This window comes from Myotis yumanensis, unplaced genomic scaffold, assembly GCF_028538775.1.
Source record: "Myotis yumanensis isolate MYYU_CA2020_CCGP unplaced genomic scaffold, mMyoYum1.0.hap1 SCAF_14, whole genome shotgun sequence".
Taxonomy (NCBI): domain Eukaryota; kingdom Metazoa; phylum Chordata; class Mammalia; order Chiroptera; family Vespertilionidae; genus Myotis; species Myotis yumanensis.
This window is the reverse complement of record NW_027223765.1, coordinates 9,006,911-9,029,129: the sequence shown is the minus strand read 5'-3', so window position 1 is coordinate 9,029,129 and position 22,219 is coordinate 9,006,911. Positions and strand designations below refer to the sequence as shown.

Here is a 22,219-nt window from a genome sequence, read left to right as displayed (position 1 = left end):
GAAGGGAGGGAAACGAGGGAGGGAGGGGAAAACCCAAAAAATACAAGAAACGTGTAGTCCACACTTCCCCAATAGCGGAGAAGGATTGAATTGTTCCTCCCACTCTCCACCTTCATGACCCAACAGACAGCATTTAGGGAATAGCCCACTTTGATTAATGGTTCCAAGAGGGGATAAGGGTAAACATCCTTCTTATAAAGAAAGTTTAATTCAAAGTTCCTTGCTCTGTGTCTTAGAAACTTACACCTTAAGAACCTGATGAAGCCAGACCTCAGAGCTTCTCTCGAGTGTGAGTTCGAGTTCGATAGTGGTGGTTAAGAGTAGAAAGCTGACTGAAGGCTTTTCCACACTCGATACATTCATAGGGTTTCTCCCCAGTGTGAATTCTCTGATGTGCAATGAGGTGTGACTTTCGACCGAAGGATCTTCCACACTCATTGCATTTATAGGGCTTTTCACCTGTGTGAAGTCTCTGATGTCGAATAAGATTACTATTCTGACGAAAGGCCTTGCCACACTCATTGCACTCAAAAGGCTTCTCTCCAGTGTGAATTCTCTGATGGTCAATAAGATCTCTTTTAGAAGATAAACCTTTCCCACAGTCGTTGCACTTGTAGGGTTTCTTACCAGTGTGAAGTAACTGATGTCGGAGAAGATATGTATTCCGAGAAAAGGCTGCTCCACACTTAATGCATTCATAAGGCTTCTCCCCAGTATGGGTTCTTAGGTGGTCATAGAGTTTGTAACTCACACTGTAAGCTTTTCCACATTCATTACATTTATACGGTTTCTCTCCATTGTGGAATCTCTGGTGTTGAATGAGATTGGACATGTGCCGATAGGTTTTTTCACACTTGCTGCATTCATAGGGCTTTTCCCCTGTGTGGGTTCTGAGATGAGCCGTGAGCTGAGAGGTCTGCCTGAAGGCCTTGCCACACTCATTACATACAAAGGGTTTCTCTCCAGTGTGGATTCTCTGATGGTTAATGAGGTGTGTACTTGTATTGAAAGCTCTGCCACATTCATCACATTGATATAATTTCTGTGCCTTCAAAACTTGATAATCTTCTGTAGGACTACAGGACAGATTCTTATGTTCCCCAAGATCCTTATACTCATCACATCCATCTTCTGTAGATTTGTTTTTATCCTCACATGTTCTTTCCAAGAAATCACTTTCCATTCTGCTCCCTTCCTCCTCTGAGGGTTGTGCTTCTAGCTTCATTAAGGCATCTTCACAGGCATTCCCAGCTTCTGGTCCCTCAGGTACCACCCCATGCAGGCCTCCTGATGTCCCACCAGATGACTCTGTTTCTTCAGAAATTTCCTGCTTTGGAGACAACTCTGAATTTTCCATCTGAGTCTCACCTGATGCCAAAAGAAAGAAGAAAAAAGCATTTCTTATCCCATTGAGGAAAAAGAATCATCAGGAGTCTATTTACCTGAAAAAGCCTTCACATAAGGAATGAGGTAACAAACTGAGAACAAGAGAAAAAAATCAAGGAGAACCAAGATGGCGGCATATGTTAACGCCGGAGTTTGCTGCCTCGAACAACCACTTCAAAAATACAACTAAAAGACGGAACAGACATCACCCAGAACCACAGGAAGGCTGGCTGAGGAGAGATTCTACAACTAGAAGGAAAGAGAAATCCATACCGAGACTCAGAGGAGGCCCAGTGCGGAGGTGAAATACTAAGGTGCGGAGTGCATGTGGTGCAGGCCAGAGGAGGGCGCGGTTGTTGTTTTCAATCGGGAGGGAGTTTCAGACTCTGAGCTCCAGATCCGGGCGAGTCTCTAGGGACCCAGACTCAAAGGGGAGAAGCGGGAAGGCAGCTTTCTCTCCGAGGTTTGCAGCGGTTGCAGAGCCGCTGGGGACGGAACTGAGAGCAGCCATAACTGCTCGCCTCGCCCGCCCTGTAGATCCCCTGGGACCCGCCACGCCCAAGCCCTGCACAGAGGCATTTGCCGGATAGCCTCAGGCAAAGGCTAGATTAGCACCGCCCTAGAGATTCAGCACAGAAGCTCTCCCACTGCAGACACAGCTGACTCTCATAGCCAGTCAGCCTGGAGGTCAATTCACCCCTAGTATTGCCGACAACATTTAAGGCTTAACTACAACAAGACTGCGCACAAAGACCACAAGGGGGTGCACCAAGAAAGCATAAAAAATGCAGAGACAAAAAAACATGACAGAAATGGAGGAAATAGAGCTAAAAAACGCACTTTTGAGGGCTTTCAATAATTTGCTAGAAACTGCCGATAAACTTGACGAGAGCCTCAAGAAATCTAATGAGACCCTCGATGTTGTGATAAAGAACCAACTAGAAATTAAGCATACACTGACTGAAATAAACAATATTATTCAGACACCCAACAGCAGACCAGAGGAGCGCAAGAATCAAGTCAAAGATTTAAAATGCGAAGAAGCAAAAAACACCCAACCGGAAAAGCAAAATGAAAAAAGAATCCGAAAATACGAAGATAGTGTAAGGAGCCTCTGGGATAGTTTCAAACGCACCAACATCAGAATTATAGGGGTACCAGAAGATGAGAGACAGCAAGATATTGAAAACCTATTTGAAGAAATAATGACAGGAAACTTCCCTCACATGGTGAAAGAAATGGACTTACAGGTCCAAGAAGCGCAGAGAACCCCAATCAAAAGGAATCCAAAGAGGACCACACCAAGACACATCATAATTAAAATGCCAAGAGCAAAAGACAAAGAGAGAATCTTAAAAGCAGCAAGAGAAAGAGACTCAATTACCTACAAGGGAATACCCATACGACTTTCAGCTGATTTCTCAACAGAAACTTTGCAGGCCAGAAAGGAATGGCAAGAAATATTCAAAGTGATAAATACCAAGAACCTACAACCAAGATTACTTTATCCAGCAAAGCTATCATTCAGAATTGAAGGTCAGATAAAGAGCTTCACAGATAAGGAAAAGCTAAAGGAGTTCATCACCACTAAACCAGTATTATACGAAATGCTGAAAAGTATCCTTTAAGAAGAGGAAGAAGAAGAAAAAGGTAAAGATACAAATTATGAACAACAAACATGCATCTATCAACAAGTGAATCTAAGAATCAAGTGAATAAATAATCTGATGTACAGAATGAACTGGTGATTATAATGAATCAGGGACATAGAAAGGGAATGGACTGACTATTCTTGGGGGGGAAAGGGGAGTGGGAGATGCGGGAAGAGACTGGACAAAAATCGTGCACCTATGGATGAGGACAGTGGGTGGGGAGTGAGGGCAGAGGGCGGGGCGGGAACTGGGAGGAGGGGAGTTATGGGGGGAAAAAAAGAGGAACAAATGTAATCTGAACAATAAAGATTTAATTTAAATAAATAAATAAATAAATAAATATTCTCTTACCAAAAAAAAATTAAAAAATAAAAAAGAGAAAAAAATCAGAAATAGCTCAAATTTTTCTTCATGGACAAAAGACAAAGAGGGGAAAGGTCAGTGGAGGAAGATGGATGAAGATCTATCAGGACAGAGAGATGTTGAACCAGCATAGTCAAGTGAGGAGAAAAATTGAAAGGCCAGGGACCAAAGCTGAAATGACGTGTGGGGAGAAGCCAAGCCTTTAGGAGCCACAGCAACCAGAAAGCATGAGGCAGCAAAGTCTAATTGAGAAGGAGCCATGAGGGGAGAAAAGATTCAGACTGAAAACAATGGATGTCAGTGGGAGGATATGTACGGAAACAATTGCGTTATGTTACTAATCATTTTCTTGCTCTAACTGGTTTGGCTCAGTGGATAGAGTGTCGGCCTGTGGACTGAAGGGTCCCAGGTTCGATTCCGGTCAAGGGCATGTACCTGGGTTGCTGGCACATCCCCAGTAGAAGGTGTGCAAGAGGCAGCTGAATCGATGTTTCTCTCTCATCGATGTTTCTAACTTTGTATTCCTCTCCCTCTCCCTTCCTCTCTGTAAAAAATCAATAAAATATATTTTTAAAAAAAGATAAACCTTTCCCGTAGTCATTGCACTTGTAGGGTTTCTTACCAGTGTGAAGTAACTGATGTCGGAGAAGACATGCATTCTGAGAAAAGGCTGCTCCACACTTAATGCATTCATAAGGCTTCTCCCCAGTATGGGTTCTTAGGTGGTCATAGAGTGTGTAACTCGCACTGTAAGCTTTTCCACATTCATTACATTTATATGGTTTCTCTCCATTGTGGAATCTCTGGTGTCGAATAAGATTGGACATGTTCTGATAGGTTTTTTCACACTTGCTGCATTCATAGGGCTTTTCCCCTGTGTGGGTTCTGAGATGTGCCGTGAGCTGAGAGGACTGCCTGAAGGCCTTGCCACACTCATTACATACAAAGGGTTTCTCTCCAGTGTGGATTCTCTGATGGTTAATGAGGTGTGTATTTGTATTGAAAGCTCTGTCACATTCATCACATTGATATAATTTCTGTGCCTTCAAAACTTGATAATCTTCTGTAGGACTACAGGACAGATTCTTATGTTCCCCAAGATCCTTATACTCATCACATTCATCTTCTGTAGATTTGTTTTTATCCTCACATGTTCTTTCCAAGAAATCACTTTCCATTCTGCTCCCTTCCTCCTCTGAGGGTTGTGCTTCTAGCTTCATTAAAGCATCTTCACAGGCATTCCCAGCTTCTGGTCCCTCAGGTACCACCCCATGCAGGCCTCCTGATGTCTCACCAGATGACTCTGTTTCTTCAGAAATTTCCTGCTTTGGAGGCAACTCTGAATTTTCCATCCGAGTCTCACCTGATGCCAAAAGAAAGAAGAAAAAAGCATTTCTTATCCCATTGAGGAAAAAGAATCATCAGGAGTCTATTTACCTGAAAAAGCCTTCACATAAGGAATGAGGTAAAAAACTGAGAACAAGAGAAAAAAATCAGAAATAGCTCAAATTTTTCTTCGTGGACAAAAGAAAAAGAGGGGAAAGGTCAGTGGAGGAAGATGGATGAAGATCTATCAGGACAGAGAGACGTTGAACCAGCACAGTCAAGTGAGGAGAAAAATTGAAAGGCCAGAGACCAAAGCTGAAATGATGCGTGGGGAGAAGCCAAGCCTCTAGGAGCCACAGCAACCAGAAAGCATGAGGGAACAAAGTCTAATTGAGAAGGAGCCACGAGGGGAGAAAAGATTCAGAGTGAAAACAATGGATATCAGTGGGAGGATATGTAGGGAGACAGTTGTGTTATGTTCCTGATTCAACATAGTGTAAAAATTCATTTTCTTGCCCTAACTGGTTTGGCTCAGCGGATAGAGCATCGGCCTGCGGACTGAAGGGTCCCAGGTTCGATTCCGGTCAAGGGCATGTACCTGGGTTGCGGGCACATCCCCAGTAGGGGGTGTGCAAGAGGCAGCTGAATCGATGTTTCTCTCTCATCGATGTTTCTAATTCGGTATTCCTCTCCCTCTCCCTTCCTCTCTGTAAAAAAATCAATAAAATATATTAAAAAAAAAAAAAAAAGATAAACCTTTCCCACAGTCGTTGCACTTGTAGGGTTTCTTACCAGTGTGAAGTAACTGATGTCGGAGAAGATATGTATTCCAAGAAAAGGCTGCTCCACACTTAATGCATTCATAAGGCTTCTCCCCAGTATGGGTTCTTAGGTGGTCATAGAGTTTGTAACTCACACTGTAAGCTTTTCCACATTCATTACATTTATATGGTTTCTCTCCATTGTGGAATCTCTGGTGTTGAATGAGATTGGACATGTGCCGATAGGTTTTTTCACACTTGCTGCATTCATAGGGCTTTTCCCCTGTGTGGGTTCTGAGATGAGCCGTGAGCTGAGAGGTCTGCCTGAAGGCCTTGCCACACTCATTACATACAAAGGGTTTCTCTCCAGTGTGGATTCTCTGATGGTTAATGAGGTGTGTACTTGTATTGAAAGCTCTGCCACATTCATCACATTGATATAATTTCTGTGCCTTCAAAACTTGATAATCTTCTGTAGGACTACAGGACAGATTCTTATGTTCCCCAAGATCCTTATACTCATCACATTCATCTTCTGTAGATTTGTTTTTATCCTCACATGTTCTTTCCAAGAAATCACTTTCCATTCTGCTCCCTTCCTCCTCTGAGGTTTGTGCTTCTAGCTTCATTAAAGCATCTTCATAGGCATTCCCAACTTCTTGTCCCTCAGGTACCACCCCATGCAGGCCTCCTAGTGTCCCATCAGATGACTCTGTTTTTTGAGAAATTTCCTGCTTTGGAGGCAACTCTGAATTTTCCATCCGAGTCTCAACTGATGCCAAAAGAAAGAAGAAAAAAGCATTTCTTATCCCATTGAGGAAAAAGAATCATCAGGAGTCTATTTACCTGAAAAAGCCTTCACATAAGGAATGAGGTAACAAATTGAGAACAAGAGAAAAAAATCAGAAATAGCTCAAATTTTTCTTCGTGGACAAAAGACAAAGAGGGGAAAGGTCAGTGGAGGAAGATGGATGAAGATCTATCAGGACAGAGAGACGTTGAACCAGCACAGTCAAGTGAGGAGAAAAATTGAAAGGCCAGAGACCAAAGCTGAAATGATGCGTGGGGAGAAGCCAAGCCTCTAGGAGCCACAGCAACCAGAAAGCTTGAAGGAACAAAGTCTAATTGAGAAGGAGCCACGAGGGGAGAAAAGATTCAGAGTGAAAACAATGGATATCAGTGGGAGGATATGTAGGGAGACAGTTGTGTTATGTTCCTGATTCAACATAGTGTAAAAATTCATTTTCTTGCCCTAACTGGTTTGGCTCGGTGGATGGAGTGTCGGCCTGCGGACTGAAAGGTCCCAGGTTCGATTATGGTCAAGGGCATGTACCATGGTTGTGGGCACATCCCCACTAGGAGGTGTGCAGGAGACAGCTAATTGATGTTTCTCTCTTATCGATGTTTCTAACTGTCTATCCCTCTCCCTTCCTCTCTGTAAAAAAATCAATAAAATATATATTTTTAAAAAATATATATATTTTCTTTTGTTGCTGAGGCTCCCAGGCTCCTCAGTCTCAATGAGGCCCTGCTTTCCAAAGTCGGGTCTAGCTGGTCAGTTTGTGCAGGTTTCAAATAATGTAACTCATCACTTATAATAACTTGAGTGGCTCTCTAATCATTATAAATACAAACTCTAACTAAATCACCCTAGCTCAATCCATTATGAAGTAAAGAGAATGTTGACAACTGTTAACACTGGGTGATGGGCACAGAGAGGTTAATTATATTGTTCTGTTTTGTCTATGCTGTAATTTTTCATAATAAAAGTCTAAAAAGAAAAAATTTAGCAAAATAAATGTGAAGGATGCAGATGCTAAGTTACCAGGGCACAGAATCATTACCCAGGGAGGCCATGCTACAGTTGGTTTCCAGCATGCTGTTCTGGTACGGGGCTCTCTGACTCAGTGATGGATCTTCCCACTTCTGTTCAGCGTAGTCCACAGACAGGAGCTTGTACACTGCAGACCCCTGCAATGACAAGCTTCTATTGCTCAGAGACAGTCCCACTCTGAAGGGCGGAGTCATCAGAGATACCAAGAGCACAGGGTAAGGGCCCTGGTGGGCAAAGAGGTGAAGCAGGGAGAAGCTAGGACACATCTAAAAGGACAAGTACAGGTCCAGAGAGAGTCCATGAACTCAGTAGGTGGCACCAAGCTCCAAGGGAAGCAAGAATGTTGGAAGCCAGAGGAGCAGTCTCAGAATGATCCAGTGCCCCTGAGATAAGCTCTAGCTCAGTGGTTCCCAACTTTTTTTTTGGCCATGCTCCACGTAAGCATCTCTAAAATCCTGATGCCCACCCTGTGATATATAATTCTTATTATTCAAAAAGTGAACTCTTATTCATATGGAGGAAGCCTAAAATAAAAGGCCATTAACTTGGTCTAAACAAGCTTCCAAAGAACATGGCATCCATGAAAGAGAAAATCAAAAGAACGAATGGACAGTTGAAGTACTGATGAAGAAATCACTAAGAAATTGTTAAAAAAATAATAATATGAAGTGATATGAAAAAATAGCAGCCCTAGCCAGTATGGCTCAGTGGATAGAGCGGACAGAAGGGTCCCGGGTTCAATTCTGGTCAAAGGTACATGCCTTGGTTGCAGGTGCCTCCCTATCCTGGGCCCTAGTTGGGGCTCATGCAGGTGGCAACCAATCAATGTGCTTCTCTCACGTTGATATTTCTCTGTCTGTCCCTCTCTCTTCCAATCTCTCTAAAATCAATGGAAAAATATCCTCAGGTGAGGATTAAAAAAAAAAAGCAAATAAAGTTTTAAAACATATACAAGAGAACTGCAATGCGTTAATATGTCACAACACATATTTATATACTGTATATGAAGCCCCTGGAACCGTAAGAAATGCAAAAAATTCACTGTTAATAACTCATTCTCAAATTGTCCCCTCCTTAAAAATCAAATTGCCTGCTTGTGGGGCGTGGGGAACCACACTCTAGCTACCGGTATTCTGGGCCTCAGACCCAGGAACTCACAAAAGATAGACAGAACCAAGCTCACCTGGGGCCTGACCATCTGAAGCACAGTTTCTGCTGCTTGGTCTCCTATGTTCCTCACTTGGGGAAGGGCAGACACTGGGGAAGCACAATGAGCTGAAGGAGGAAAGAAATCTATGAGTGGACAAGCCCTGCCCTTGGCTTTAATAAGGTCAGTATCCCACTGAGTGGATTCAAGAGGACCCAGGCAACTCGTTTCTCATCCCTTGTCCATACAGGCGTTATCCTAAGTGTGCTGTGAATTTTCCAAGGAGAGTGCAGTAGCAGGACCCTGGTCAAATTGAAAACTGGTCTCCCAGCCCTCACTCTCTTCAACCTCTCGTAAGGAAGCTATACTTCTGACGACTTCCTCTCCACATGGCTCCCCTAGCACCAGCCTCACCTGATTTCCCCCTCAGATCTCTGGCCCCCCATTCTCTTCCTTCTCTGCCCTCTCATTTGGACACTCCAGAGGCTCAGACCGTAGTGCTTTTCTTTTCTCTCTGTCAGAGATCTCACCAACTCTCACTGTTCTAATTATGCTCTTAAGTTCTCGGTTCTTTCCTAGACCCCTTTCACAAGCTTCCAGTTGCATGGACATTTCATTTGCTGCCCCACAATTCTTAAGTTCAGTATCTCAAATGCGTGTTCTTACCATCTTCCTTTCCTGACTTAAGTTCTGTCAATGATTCCAGACACTGTCCAAAACCCTTTAATTGCCCCTCTTCTCCCTTACCCCATGGATTTTCCCTTCACAATGCCTGTCGCATCTATCACTTTCCACTCCATTCACCTCACATCTAATTTCCTACACTGGCCTACTAAAGCTTCCCACCACTGGTTCACCCTTTGGATCAGTAGTGCTTACATGTGCCAGAGTAATTGTCCTGAACTTCTTACCCTTAACTCTAAGGCCTTGTACAAACAGACCCTAGGCTCTCAAATGCAGTCCTCTTTGACCCTACCTCAACAGGGTCCAAGGATTAACTACTTAAGAGTCTTTGTTTATATTCTCTTCTAGGTGTCCACCACCCATTTCCACCCTTAAAATTTCTCCTTGATTTTTCACTATCCAATACCACTGCTACCTCCTCCATTAAGCACCCATCTCCTACCCACCCCAGCTCACCATTAACAATATCCACATGATCTTGCTTACAATTAACAATGTCCACATTGCTCATCTGTGATGGCATCAGATGCCTGAGGACAGATATCACTCATGTCTCTTATGAGGTTGTCTCTTACACTATGACTGACTCTCTGCCTAGTAGGTAACTAAATGGCTCTTTGAAAGCAGTGACACTATACTATATATCTCTGCTGCCAACAGTGCCTTTGCCATGACAAAAACTTGCTAAATACATTCATGATTAAAGAATAAGCAAAAGGGAACAGAAAGTCACTAGGGAAGGAAGACAGAGGACAGGGCAATGAGGGATTCCAATAAGGTGGAGACGTGGAGATGAAGGAAAAGTGATTCCAGAAGAGAGGTGTGACTAGACACCAGAGCTGGAGAGGCAAGTACCGGAATGCCCATTGGGGAGGCAGTATGCCCTTGGGTCATGAGGAGGCTCCAGGTGGGCTCCAGGGGCTGAACCGTTACTGAGTGAAGTAGAAAGAGATTCCTCTGGTGCACTCAAGGCTGTCATCTCCTCCAAATGCATTTCCTGTTTCTGTGCTGGAGCTGAAACCTAGAGACAAGGAAATACAATCAGGTTCAAGAGACCATCCTTGAAGGTACAGAATCCAAAACCTCTAAGAAGCATACCAAGAAAGCAAGCCAGGGAAAGGAAAGCCAGAGTCTCTTTCCAGGCCCACCAGTACAGCCTGCTAGGGGAAGCAACCGTCTAAGCGGGATCTGCAGCTTGTAATCCTCATCCTTCTGTTGACCTTCCTGCTAGAAGCTCGAAGACCAGATTATATAACCACTTTCCCTCTGTGTCAGTTCCTCAGACACAAATTGCGTTCAGAATCATCTAGGAAAGGAGGCAGGGGAGCAATTCAGTACACTCCCGAGGGCCTAAGCCTATAGAAGAGCCCAAACAAAGTACCAGAAAATTAAAGAATGATAGCTGTGTATATCTGTATATGCACAAATAATGCGACTGAGGCTGACAGCTGAGGCAATATCCCAAAACAGTGGCTGACAAACCTCAAAAGAGCTCTTCCAATTTCTCTCAGCAAAAGTGTCTCCTCTTCAGAGAAACCATCCCTGACCACACTGACAAAGCAAGGACAGTCATTCTCCAATTACCTGGTTATATTTTCTATTGCATGTATTTATCTCCCTATTACCTTATTTACACATTTATTGTATATGTCTCCCCCAATGAAATATAAGCTTTTTGTCTTGACCACTAGTTCCTAGAACAATGCTGGGCCCAACATTGGTGCTCAATTACTAATATTGGCTGGCTGATTTCCTCTTGATATTTTGCTACGGGTTTTTAGGGTTATCTGCAAACTGTTTTCAATAGGGTCTACATCTCCTCAATAATTTATATTAAAGTCAAACAAGATCAGATAACATCAATTTTTAGAGACTTTGAGAATATCTCAAAGCATAGACCTTTTCTTTCTAACCGTTGCTGTTTTCATCAAATCAGCTCCTCACAATCGCATGATTACTATTTTTACCAGCATCTAAATAAATCACGCTTATAAGCTCATTCACTCTGCATATACATAGTACATCAGAAGGAGAAAATAACTGCTCCTTCGATAAACAATACTGGACTTGCCCAATTGGGTTACATCTGCTGATGGGAGGGAACTTGCTTCTTTATTACATATCTCTCCAGTGTAGTGGTGGGACCAGGAGGTTCCCTGGGGTCTGTGGTGACCAGGGTCTGCACTGGGCAGATCTTATAAATGGGAGTTACAGTTCTCTTTAAAAAAATATATATGTTTTTATTGATTTTAGAGAGTGAGTAAGAGAGAGAAACATCGATGGGAGAGAATCAACAACAACTGGCTGCCTCCTGCATGCCCCCTACTGGGGATCGAGCCTGCAACCCAGCACATGCCCTTACCGGGAATCAAACTGGTGATCTCTTGGTGCATGGTTCAAAGCTCAACCACTGAGCCACAATAGCTGGGCGGGAGTTACAGTTCTTAAATAAAGCAGCTCTGGGAACTGCCAGAAGATGGACCTTAATTGCACTGTGACAACAAAACCTTGTAATTCACTAGCAATTAAATCCTGGCACACTTCCTATTCATTATCTAGGACTCATAGATTTCCTTTCCTCACAGGCATGCAATCCCCATTCCAATTTTCATTCTAAGATGGCATTCCACAGCAAGACACTAGGGGAAAGCTAGGGACTCAGAACCTAGGGAGCTGGAAAAGTCTAGTTCCCACACTAGGTGGTAATCAACAATAATCACACTTTGTTTAAGTCTCAGGGACAAAGGGAACACCTACTAGTTCTTTCATCTTAGATGAATCAATTAACCTCTCTGTGCTCATATCATTTGTCAAATGGAGATAATGATTACTATTTTCATATTTTGTAAGCCTGCTAGGAGCTAAAATAAAAGGATATAAAAGCATTTTTCAAAAGGTGTCGAAGGACACTTTTTCAACCCTTTCCAGCCCCACTGTGCACACACGCACCTGCTCCCTCCTGCTAAGTAGACTTACTCTGATCTGCCCTGACATTCCATGCCAAACTGCCATGAGAAAGCTTGTTTATTCATTTAGCCATAAATACATATTATGAGCCTGTGCTAGGAGAGACAGCCCTGCTCTCGTGTCTTTTTTTGGTTAATCCTCATCTGAGGATTTTTAGAGACAATTTAAGGGAGGGAGAGGGAAAGACAGACACACTGACTAGCTGCTTCCTGCACGCACCCCTACGGGGTCAGGGATTGAACCTACAACCTAGGTACATGCCCTTGCCTGGGAATCAAATCCAAGACCCATCGGTGTGTGGGCTGACACTCCAACCACTGAGCACACCAGCCAGGGCACTGCTCTCTTATCTTCACATCAGAAAGCTGATAATAGTGGCAGAGTAAGAAATGGAATCCAAAGACCCCACTCCTAGGTTCAAATGCCCTATCAACTGTTAGTCACTCTCTTTGGTTTGTGACTCAGTCACTTTTTAAAAAAAAATTATTTGTATTGATTTCAGAGAGGAAGGGAGAGGGAGAGAGATAGAAACATCAATGATGAGAGAATCATTAAACGGCTGCCTCCTACAAGCCGCACACTGGGGATCAAGCCTGCAGCCCAAGCATGTGCCCTGACCCGGAATCCAACCGTGAATTCCTGGTTCATTGGTCGAAGCTCAACCACTAAGCCATGGCGGTTGGGCCTCAGTCTCCTTTTTCTGAGGCTCCCTGGATAAAAAAGATTGAGTTGTTTTTCTATTTAGCCAAGAATCAGATTTAGTGTGTAAGGACCAATGAACTCAGAAATGAGACTGGTGGGTGCAGCCAAGGAAGGTCAGCTGGAGAGGAAAAGGGCCCAGGTCTGCACGGGATGCACTTTAGGCTACAAAGATTGAGTTTTAATAAAGGGAGCATTTTCTTCTGCTTAAAGCGAAAGAAGTGAGGAACTAGGAAAATTTTTCTTCCAACCTCCTCACTAAATGGCACTCTAAACAGTTCTTTAGCCATTTGTCTTTGCCCATGGTTGGGCCTACTTGCTCTCTAGACCTCAGTGGTGGTTGATTTATTTGTGTGTTTGTTTACACAAAGAAATACTGGTTGACAATGGATTTAATAATGCCAAATGGGCATTGGCTAATACTCTTTGAAAAATATTTAGTCCTAGGATCCAATCAACTGGAAGTGATTCCCTAGGCATAGGTATGTGATCATTTTTTTAAAAGCACTGAATAAAAGTATGTTATGGTATTTGGTAAATTTTATTTATTATTTTTTCCTGGTAAACTGCAAAGGAGTAAACACAGAGGAGACCCTAATTCACCCAGTTCAGTTACAAGGGAGCAATCTGAGACTCATCTGAAGGAACTGACCTATTCATAGTGTGGTCTTTTGATGTGTCTATTTAGCATTAATCTAGGTGTTGCTGTGAAGGTATTTTGTACATGTGATTAAAGTCCATAATCGGGTCAAAACCAGTTTGGCTTAGTGGATAGAGCGTCACCTTCGGACTGAAAGGTCCCAGGTTCGATTCCGGTCAAGGGCATGTACCTTGGTTGCAGGCACATCCCCAGTAGGCAGTGTGCAGGAGACAGCTGATCGATGTTTCTCTCTCATCGATGTTTCTAACTCTCTATCTCTCTCCCTTCCTCTCTGTAAAAAATCAATTAAAAAAAAAAAAAAAAAAAGAAAGAAAGAAAAAGTCCATAATCGGTTTACTTTAGTATCCTAGATAATTTGGATGGGCCTGACTTAATCAGTCAGAGGCCTAAAATTCAGAACTGATGGTCCCACTGAAGAAATTCTGCCTGGGGATAGCAGCTTCAGCCTGTGCCTGAGAGCTTCAGCTAGCCCTTCCAGTTGGCCCGCCCTACAGATTTCAGACTTGCCTTTCTAACTCCCATAATCACGCAAACCACTTTCTATCAATAATATAAATATGTATATAAATACGTAAAATAATTTTCTACTGGTTTTTCTTCTTTGGCTGAACCCTGGCTGATATAAACGGTCATTGAGTGAGTTAGCTCCGTGGTCCTAGAAGCCAGATTTCTCCCTGTTATCACACTTTTGACTCTCCAGCTTTTCCTATAATCCAACGGTTTTCAACCTGTGGGTCGCAACCCTTTCATAGGGGTCATCTAAGACCATCAGAAAACACATATATAATTACATATTGTTTTTGTAATTAATCACTATGCTTTAATTATGTTCAATTTGTAACAATGAAATTGGGGGTTGCGGCATTAGGAGGTTGAGAACCACTGCATCTGAATTACCTTGCCTTTAAATTTGAGACATCCGAGGAAAATAGGAAAAATTGAAATTAGAGGTAAAGAGGCAAAAAGACCCTCATTGGGTTTGGAAAGCTAGAAAAGGAAAAAATGTTTATGAAGCCCCAAATGTCACCTCTCATAAGGAACCTAAAAGGCAGGAAGAGAGAGAATTGACTCTGAGAAGTCTGAGGAAGGGAGTAATGAGAACTTCTCAAATGAGGGCCCATGTTATCAGCACACCTGAGGTTTACCTCTGCTCACCATGTTCCCACCTTCTAACCAATGTGCAGATCCTCTACCTGCCCGGAGTGCTGTGTGGATCTCCAGGCTGGAGCTGAGCTCACAAAACACTATTTGACAAAGTGGTTCACAGCTTGGCTGCAATCTGCATTTCTGCTTATGGCTTGGAGCATAAAGAGAAGTGCATGACTGGCTCAGGAATCCTAAGAGCAAACCAGACTAGAGCCTAAGGAATGGAGAATGCCTATTCCCAAGCTAACCTAAGCATTAGAGAATGGTTCTAGATGCCAACTACTCACCTTTCCTGATCCACTGAGGTGTCTCTGGAAATCCTCCACCACGGCCACGGCTTCCTCGCCACTCTCAGGGTGGTGCAGCTGCACCCAGGTCCGGAGCTGGCTGGGCAGGATGCTCAGGAACTGCTCCAGCACCAGCAGCTCCAGGATCTGCTCCTTAGTGTGCACCTCTGGCATCAGCCACCTGTGGCAGAGCTCCCGAAGCCGGCTCAGTGCCTCCTGGGGCCCAGACATCTCATGGTAATACAACTGCCTGAAGTGTAGCCGGAAAATTTCACAAACAGGAAGGTGGTTCTTTTGGAGGCTGCAGCCTTGCCCCCAGGTCTGGCTTCCTGGCTCCTGTTTCTGGAGCACAGCACTTCCGGGGATGAGGCCTAAAGTTTCCCTGCCTGGGGTGGCCATTGTGACCCCAAGGAGAAGCTTGTTCCAGCAGCAGTTTGTCTGATTAAAATGATGGTCTATAATTCAGGTCCCAGGAGCTGTTTTTCAAAGTTGGGATGTAGGGTGAGGGTAGTGTCACCTACAGAAACATAAGAGAGAAATCAAAGTCCTCGGAGTGTTCAGCCCCAGGCTGATAACAGACCCTCCACATTTAAAAAGCAAAGCTCACTGCCGTAACCGGTTTGGCTCAGTGGATAGAGCATTGGCCTGCGGACTGAAAGGTCCCAGGTTCGATTCCGGTCAAGGGCATGTACCTTGGTTGTGGGCACATCCCCAGTAGGGAGTGTGCAGGAGGCAGCTGATCGATGTTTCTCTCTCATCGATGTTTCTAACTATCTCTCTCTCTTCCTCTCTGTAAAAAAATCAATAAAATATATTTAAAAATAAACAAACAAATAAATAAAAAGCAAAGCTCCAGAAAAAAAAGAGAGCAAGCACACAGCCGGGGCAATTAAAGCATCTTTCCAAGTGACTTACCTTCTTAAACTTTCAGTGGCTCCCTAGAAGCTAAAACCTAAATATCTATACCTTGCACTCTCGGGCCTTCACAACAGTCTTAGACCTCTGTTCTAGCCACACTCTCTACCACTCTTCCCAGGAACCCAGTCTAGAAAGATAACAATGATCTTCAAATGTGGGAAATGCAAGATGATTCAAAGGGCACATAACACTAAGTTGTTATTTAACTCATATTTAGTGCATGTTTTATAATGTGCATTAAATTTGTAAAATAGCACCTATCTTTAACTTATAAATAAACCTATGTTGGAAGTGTATGCTCAACACTCTTCTACTCTTTTCTATTGAGCTAGAAATGCACAATAAAGTTGGGACTAAAGTTCTAGAGACACAGCTAAAATGCTCTTTCCCTGTTTGGATTTTTCTTCTTTTCTGCTTTTAAAAAAAATGTTTTTATTGATTTTAGAGAGGAAGGAAAAGGGATAGAGAAAAACATCAATGAGAATCGACTGGCTGCCTCCTGCATGCCCCCTACTGGGGATCAAGCCCACAATCTGGGCATGTGCCCTGACCAAGACTTAGGGTGAGCTTCTGACTCAGGGGTTGCTGCTAAACTACGGGGCCACACCGGCTGGGCTTCCTTTCAACTTTTGAAAAACTTCTACTCATTTGTCAAGACCCAAATGCCATTTTCTCTTGAAGGCTTTCCTGACTGCCTAATACAGGAAGAGGGCTGGCAGCCTCCTTCTCTGACCTCTCACTATAACACTGTACTTTAACTAGTTTATATACAACCGGACACACCCTCCAAACTGCTGGATGGCCATCAAAAGAAAAGTCCCTGATGGAGTCAGACGGTGTCAGACCTTTTCTGTCTTGGCCAGTGTGGCTCAGTTGGTTGGACACTGTCCTGTAGACTGAGGGGTCGTGGGTATGATTCCTAGTCAGACACATGACCGGGTTGTGGGATTCAAGTTCCTGAGGTGGTCGGTGCATACGGCTGGTATGGGAGGCAACTGATTGATGTTTCTCTCTCACATCGATGTTTCTTTCTCTAAAGTCAATGAAAGAATATCCTCTGGTGAGGATTGAAAAACAAAACAAAACACGCCCTGGCTGGTTTGGCTCAGTGGCTAGAGCAGCCATGGGCAAACTTCGGCCCGCAGGCCGGATCCAGTCCGTTTGAAATGAATAAAACTAAAAAAAAAAAAAAAAGACCGTACCATTATATGTAATGATGTTTACTTTAAATTTATATTAGTTCACACGAACACTCCATCCATGCTTTTGTTCCGGCCCTCCAGTCCAGTTTAAGAACCCATTGTGGCCCTCGAGTCAAAAAGTTTGCCCACCCCTGGGCTAGAGCGTCGGCCTGTGGACTGAAGGGTTGTGGGGTCAATTCCCAGTTGGGGGCGTGCAGGAGGCAGCAGATCAATGATTCTCATCATTGATGTTTTTCCCCCCACCCCCGTCCCTTCCTCTCTGAAATCAATATATATATATATATATATATATATATATATATATATACACACACACACACACACACACACACACATATATTTAAAACACACACACACACACACACACACACACACACACACAGACCTTTTTCTCCTTAATCTACCTTCCCTAGACAACCATCCTGATCTTGATCTGCCCAGGCTTAAGTGTGGTTATTGCCTCAGTGAGGCCACAGTACCTTTTTCATTCAAACTTCTACTAAAGCAGTTCTCCTATTTTGGGGTTTACATGGCTGTCTCCCCCACTTCCTGGGTGGACTCAGAGGGCAGGGCTGGTTTCCAGTCATCTTTGCACATGTGTGTACATGGCACACAGAAACACGGTTGGTAAACGAATGAATGTGGTTCATTTAACTAATACTGAAATAGGGGGGAAACCTTTATTCAGTTCATATAGGGTGAAACTTTGAAAATCAGCACTTTCGTGGTAACGAGGGCATCTGTGCTCTGCTTCCAATTCCAATTCTGCAACTGGGTACCCTGGGCAAGCTACTTCTCTCTAGGCCTCAATTTCTTTATAAACGACGAAAATAACCTGTGAGCTCTGGGAGCCCACACATATTTAAGGCATGGCCATTTCCCACTTCTGTTACTGTTCCGAACGCTCAGCGGCTTGTCTCATCTGGATTTCTGCGGGTCCAAGTCACACGCCACGTTTGAAATCCCGGCGGCGTCTGACCCAGGGGAAAGCTGGGGAAACGCCTATCTGCACTCTGCGCTCGACCAGGCGCCTGCGACGCCGCTCCCCGGGCCACGTCTGCCGTGTTCATCGCTGCACCCGCAGGGCCCGGCTCCGTGTCGGGCACAGCTGGTCAGGAAATGCGACAAAGAGGAGGCTGCTTCCGAGCGCCACAGGGACGGTACCGCCGGCCGCGGGGGCGAAGCGTGGGCCTGGCCAGCGTGGCCGACTTGGGCTGTGGGCGGCCGCGGCTCCAGTCTAACGACCCCGGCCCCGGCAGCCCCTCGTTCCCCGCCCCGGCAGCCCCCCGTTCCCCGCCCCGGAAGCCCCTCGTCCCCCGCTTCGGCAGCCCCCCCCCCCCCGATCCCCACCCCGGAAGTCCCTCGTTCCCCGCCCCGGCAGCCCCTTGTTTCCCGCCTCCGGTCCACTCACTGGGAGTACCGCTGCGATGCCGCCTCGGCGCACAACACCTTGCTCGGTGGTAGAAGCAAAAAACAATGGCCGAACCGGAAGTAAGAGAGGACCCACTTCCGGTCGCTCCAGGAACCCGGAAGTCTCGGCGTCGAAGGTGGGCTCGCGCGCGCCTCCGCAGCCGGGAGAGCGGCGGCAGCTCGCTTGCTCCTCCCAGGCGGAGCCAGCCACCGCGAGGGGAGCGGAGCGGGGCCTCTAACTGCGTTTGCGGTCTCAGACCATTCAAGGTCTTGGGGACCAGACGCCCCCCTAGCTCTGCCTCCTCCCCTCTGGGTGGCCTTGGGAAAGATACCCAACCTGTGCGTCTTGATACCCAACAATCTATAAAATGCAGAGCACAGTGTGTGCCACATGCGGCTATGAGCACTGAAACGGGTCACATGCAGACGCTACATGGCAAACGGCCTGGCATATCCTGAGCCTGCAGCCAGTTATTATTATACTATATAGTTATTATTATACTATATAGGTTAGCGATTTTCAACCGATGTGCCTCAAGAATTTTAAAAACATGCAATACTTGACTATTTAGTCAGGGACACTACCTCTTTCCCCTTAGGTTGTCAAATGGAGAAATAACAACAGCTAACACAATGGTAGCCAACAGCCGTCCAGTGTGAATGAATCATAATTATACCTATTTTTGTCGTATAAAAAAATAATATTTTGGGGGGTGTGCCGCAAAATTTTAGTAATGAAATGAAAAAGGTTGAAAATCGCTGCTATATATGATGCTCAGGGCATTTTCACCTACTCTAAGTCTCAATGAAGTGAACAACTTACTAATGAGGAAACAGGCTCAAAGACTGTGGTATTTTGGCCATAGATGTGGTTAATCTTTCCTAAAACAGCACCCCAACTCTGGTGGCCAAGGAATGGATAAAAAGTGGGACAGTATGGGGGCAACATACTCTAGATGCAGTTGTCTAGTATCTAGGAGGCAGGAGCAGGTTATGAACAGTTTCCTACTGCTAATATGACTGAGCAGTTCCCAAGGGCACCATTTCTGGGTGTGTTGGCCATGGGTGAAGGGTAAAGGCTAAGACAAGCCACTTTCCAATGGAGTTAACTATGTATTTTACGTATCTCATTGTAGCCCAGCAAGTAGGTCCTTACAGGGTCTGAAATATCAGTTTCCTGGGATGTTCGGGGATGAACAATACCCCAAGTGTTCTGGGCCAACCTCTGGACCACCTGACATGTGTCCCTCATGTGTCTGCACAAGCCAAGACAGGAACAACACCATCAGAAGACCTGCTGCAGAGCTTTCACAAAGTTAGAGGAGGTTTCGCCTAACAAATGACCTTCTGATTTCAAGGTCACCCTCTACATTGGAAACCTCACGGGGAGATCTTGACTATCTGATCCTAGCTTCTGCCTGACATTGCCATTGGACGTGGCATGTTAATCCATTAAGGCCTCAGGGACTCAGGGTTCTTGAGCAGGAAATCTCTTGAGGCCACACACATAGAACTTGCTCAAGCTCTTCTGTGATGGCAACTTTTGTTTGAAATCAGATAAAACCCTGCCCGGCCAGTGACCCTCAGTGGTTGAGCATTAACCCACGAACCAGGAGGTCACGATTTGATTCCCAGTGTAACGTAGTCCACCGTGTGCTGCAGATAGCCAATTACACTGACACCAGGGTGTAGTGAAAGAAAGTGGCTTTTATTTACAGCTCTACACAATGGAGAAAGGGCAGCTTGTGTTGGAAAAACCCAAACTCTCCGATCCAGGGTTTGGGGCAGGTTGTAAGGCTTTAGAGCAGTGGTTCTCAACCTTCCTAATGCCGCGACCCTTTCATACAGTTCCTCCTGTTGTGGTGACCCCCAACCATAAAATTATTTTCGTTGCTATTTCATACCTGTAATTTTGCTACTGTTATGAATTGTAATGTAAATATCTGATATGCAGGATGTATTTTCATTGTTACAGATTGAACATAAAGCATAGTGATTAACCACAAAAACAATATGTAATTAGATATGTGTTTTCCGATGATCTTAGGCGACCCCTGTGAAAGGGTCGTTCGAACCCCAAAGGGGTTGCGACCCACAGGTTGAGAACCGCTGCTCTAGAGGAACAGGTATGCAGAAACGCTGGCGGGGCAAGTTTTAATTGCAGGATTTTGGAGCTTGGCCATATATAGTAAGATGTCAGCACCAGATCTTCCTTGACAACAGACTCCCCACTTCTGAAAGGGTTCTGATATTTAAGTTCTAGTGATGTCCCTGGAAAGGAACTTGGGGTAGTTCAGAAGGGTGGATCAGAGCGCCTGAGAGATCAATCAGCAACATGCAGGGGCTGGCCACTAGGATATACACCAGAGGGTAACAAAAGCAGCTACCCGGCCCTTCCACAGCATATTGTAGCAGCCTCTGCAATGGCAACACGTGCTTTATGGCATTGGCTGCACACCCTCCAGGGTCTCTGGTGCTGTCGGTAAAAGACATTTGCTCTGTCGGAGGCTGGGCAGTCCCCTGATCTTGCTTCAGCTCTTTTTCAAGCGGCCTATCCACCCACAAACCTCCTTCAGGATTCCACATACTGGCCAATAGCATGATGTTCACAACTACATGAGCTGGTTAGAACTTACCCAAAGGAGAACACAGGTGCAGGGGTGAGAAGGTAAAGGTTTGCGTGCCTGTGGCTGGGAATAAGAAAGTACTCCTCCCCCCCCCCCCCCCGCCCCCACTCCACCTGACCCCGATTGTGGTGGTGATGAGGGAAGAAGAGGCTAGTCCTGGAAACTAGCATCTGGTTCCCCTCATTGAAGGGGGCCCCAGGGAGTAATGAGTGACCTCTTAACAACTCCTTCCTGCCAGGACCCATGAGCGGTCAGTTAGAGCTCACTGGTCCGCAGCTATTTTGACCCCTAGCTCAGGATCCTATTCTTATCTGGAGGCGGGGTGGGGGATGGGGAGCGGGGAGGGGGGTGGGGATCGGTGGGGAGGGAGGCCCCAAGGGCAGCCCTGCACATACATTGGGAGGGGAGTGGGAACACAGGCCAAGGCTGATAGAGCTGTGGGGCCCGAATGGGCTTGGGGGAGTGGAGGGCAGGCGCGTTGTGGGGGAGATGGGGTGAGTTGGAGATGAGCCCCTGATGGCTTAGACAGCGGCAGCCCAGCACTGCCCTGGAACTGGGGAGAAGCCGAGACGTTGGCCCTCCCGGTTTCCTAGAGAGGCCGCCGAGGGCTGGACGGTGACGCGTGCGTGATTTGATCCCGCAGCGAAGCCGGCGCGCAGCGAGGGGCGGGGGGCGCGCGGCGAGTGGCCAGGTGGGGGCGTCGGAAGCTACGGTGCCGCGGGGTTGCGGGAGGGCGGCGGGGGCATTTGCCTGCCCTGCGGGGGGTCGGCGGCGGCTGACGCCGGGCCTGGAGGCCGCCCCGGGGGCCGGTTGGCTGGTCCTGGACCCCGTGCCCGCAGCGCCGAGGGCGGGTCTGGGAGCGCTTCGCCGCCCGGGGCGCCCCGCCCGGAGGAGACCATTTGCAGGAATGGTTTCCGCGCTTTCTCTCCTCTCCTAATCGTGCAAACAAAGCTGCTCATTGCCGACGGCTAGGGACGCGGGTGAGTGACAGGAAAGTAAAAGGAACTGCAATCTGGCGATGTTTTCGTCGGGAGGCTTCCTGATATTGAAAATTTTACGCATTTTTACGCAAACGCATAAACATATATTATGAAATGGCATCCTACTATTGCTTTTAAAAACTGATTCTGTAAAACAATGCTGTGATGA

At 45.6% G+C, this 22,219-nt stretch overlaps 1 protein-coding gene across 3 annotated transcripts in view; it reads right to left on the bottom strand.

Moving 5' to 3' along the window:
• LOC138992732 (zinc finger protein with KRAB and SCAN domains 7-like) overlaps positions 1 to 18,525 on the bottom strand; it is a 28,300-nt gene extending 9,775 nt beyond the window's left edge. For 2 of the 3 annotated variants that reach the window (XM_070391644.1, XM_070391645.1), the window contains exons 1-5: positions 18,445 to 18,525; positions 14,914 to 15,430; positions 10,009 to 10,174; positions 8,506 to 8,597; positions 7,333 to 7,459 (exon numbers count right to left, since the gene is read on the bottom strand). In XM_070391644.1, coding sequence (XP_070247745.1) covers positions 7,333 to 7,459; positions 8,506 to 8,597; positions 10,009 to 10,174; positions 14,914 to 15,312 — 784 coding nt within the window. In that variant the 5' untranslated portion in view covers positions 15,313 to 15,430; positions 18,445 to 18,525. Of the gene's footprint in view, positions 1 to 278; positions 1,369 to 4,023; positions 4,765 to 5,519; positions 6,261 to 7,332; positions 7,460 to 8,505; positions 8,598 to 10,008; positions 10,175 to 14,913; positions 15,431 to 18,444 lie in introns of all 3 variants that reach the window. The other variant, XM_070391646.1, reaches the window with a different exon arrangement.
• Between the last annotated feature and the right edge of the window lie 3,694 nt (positions 18,526 to 22,219).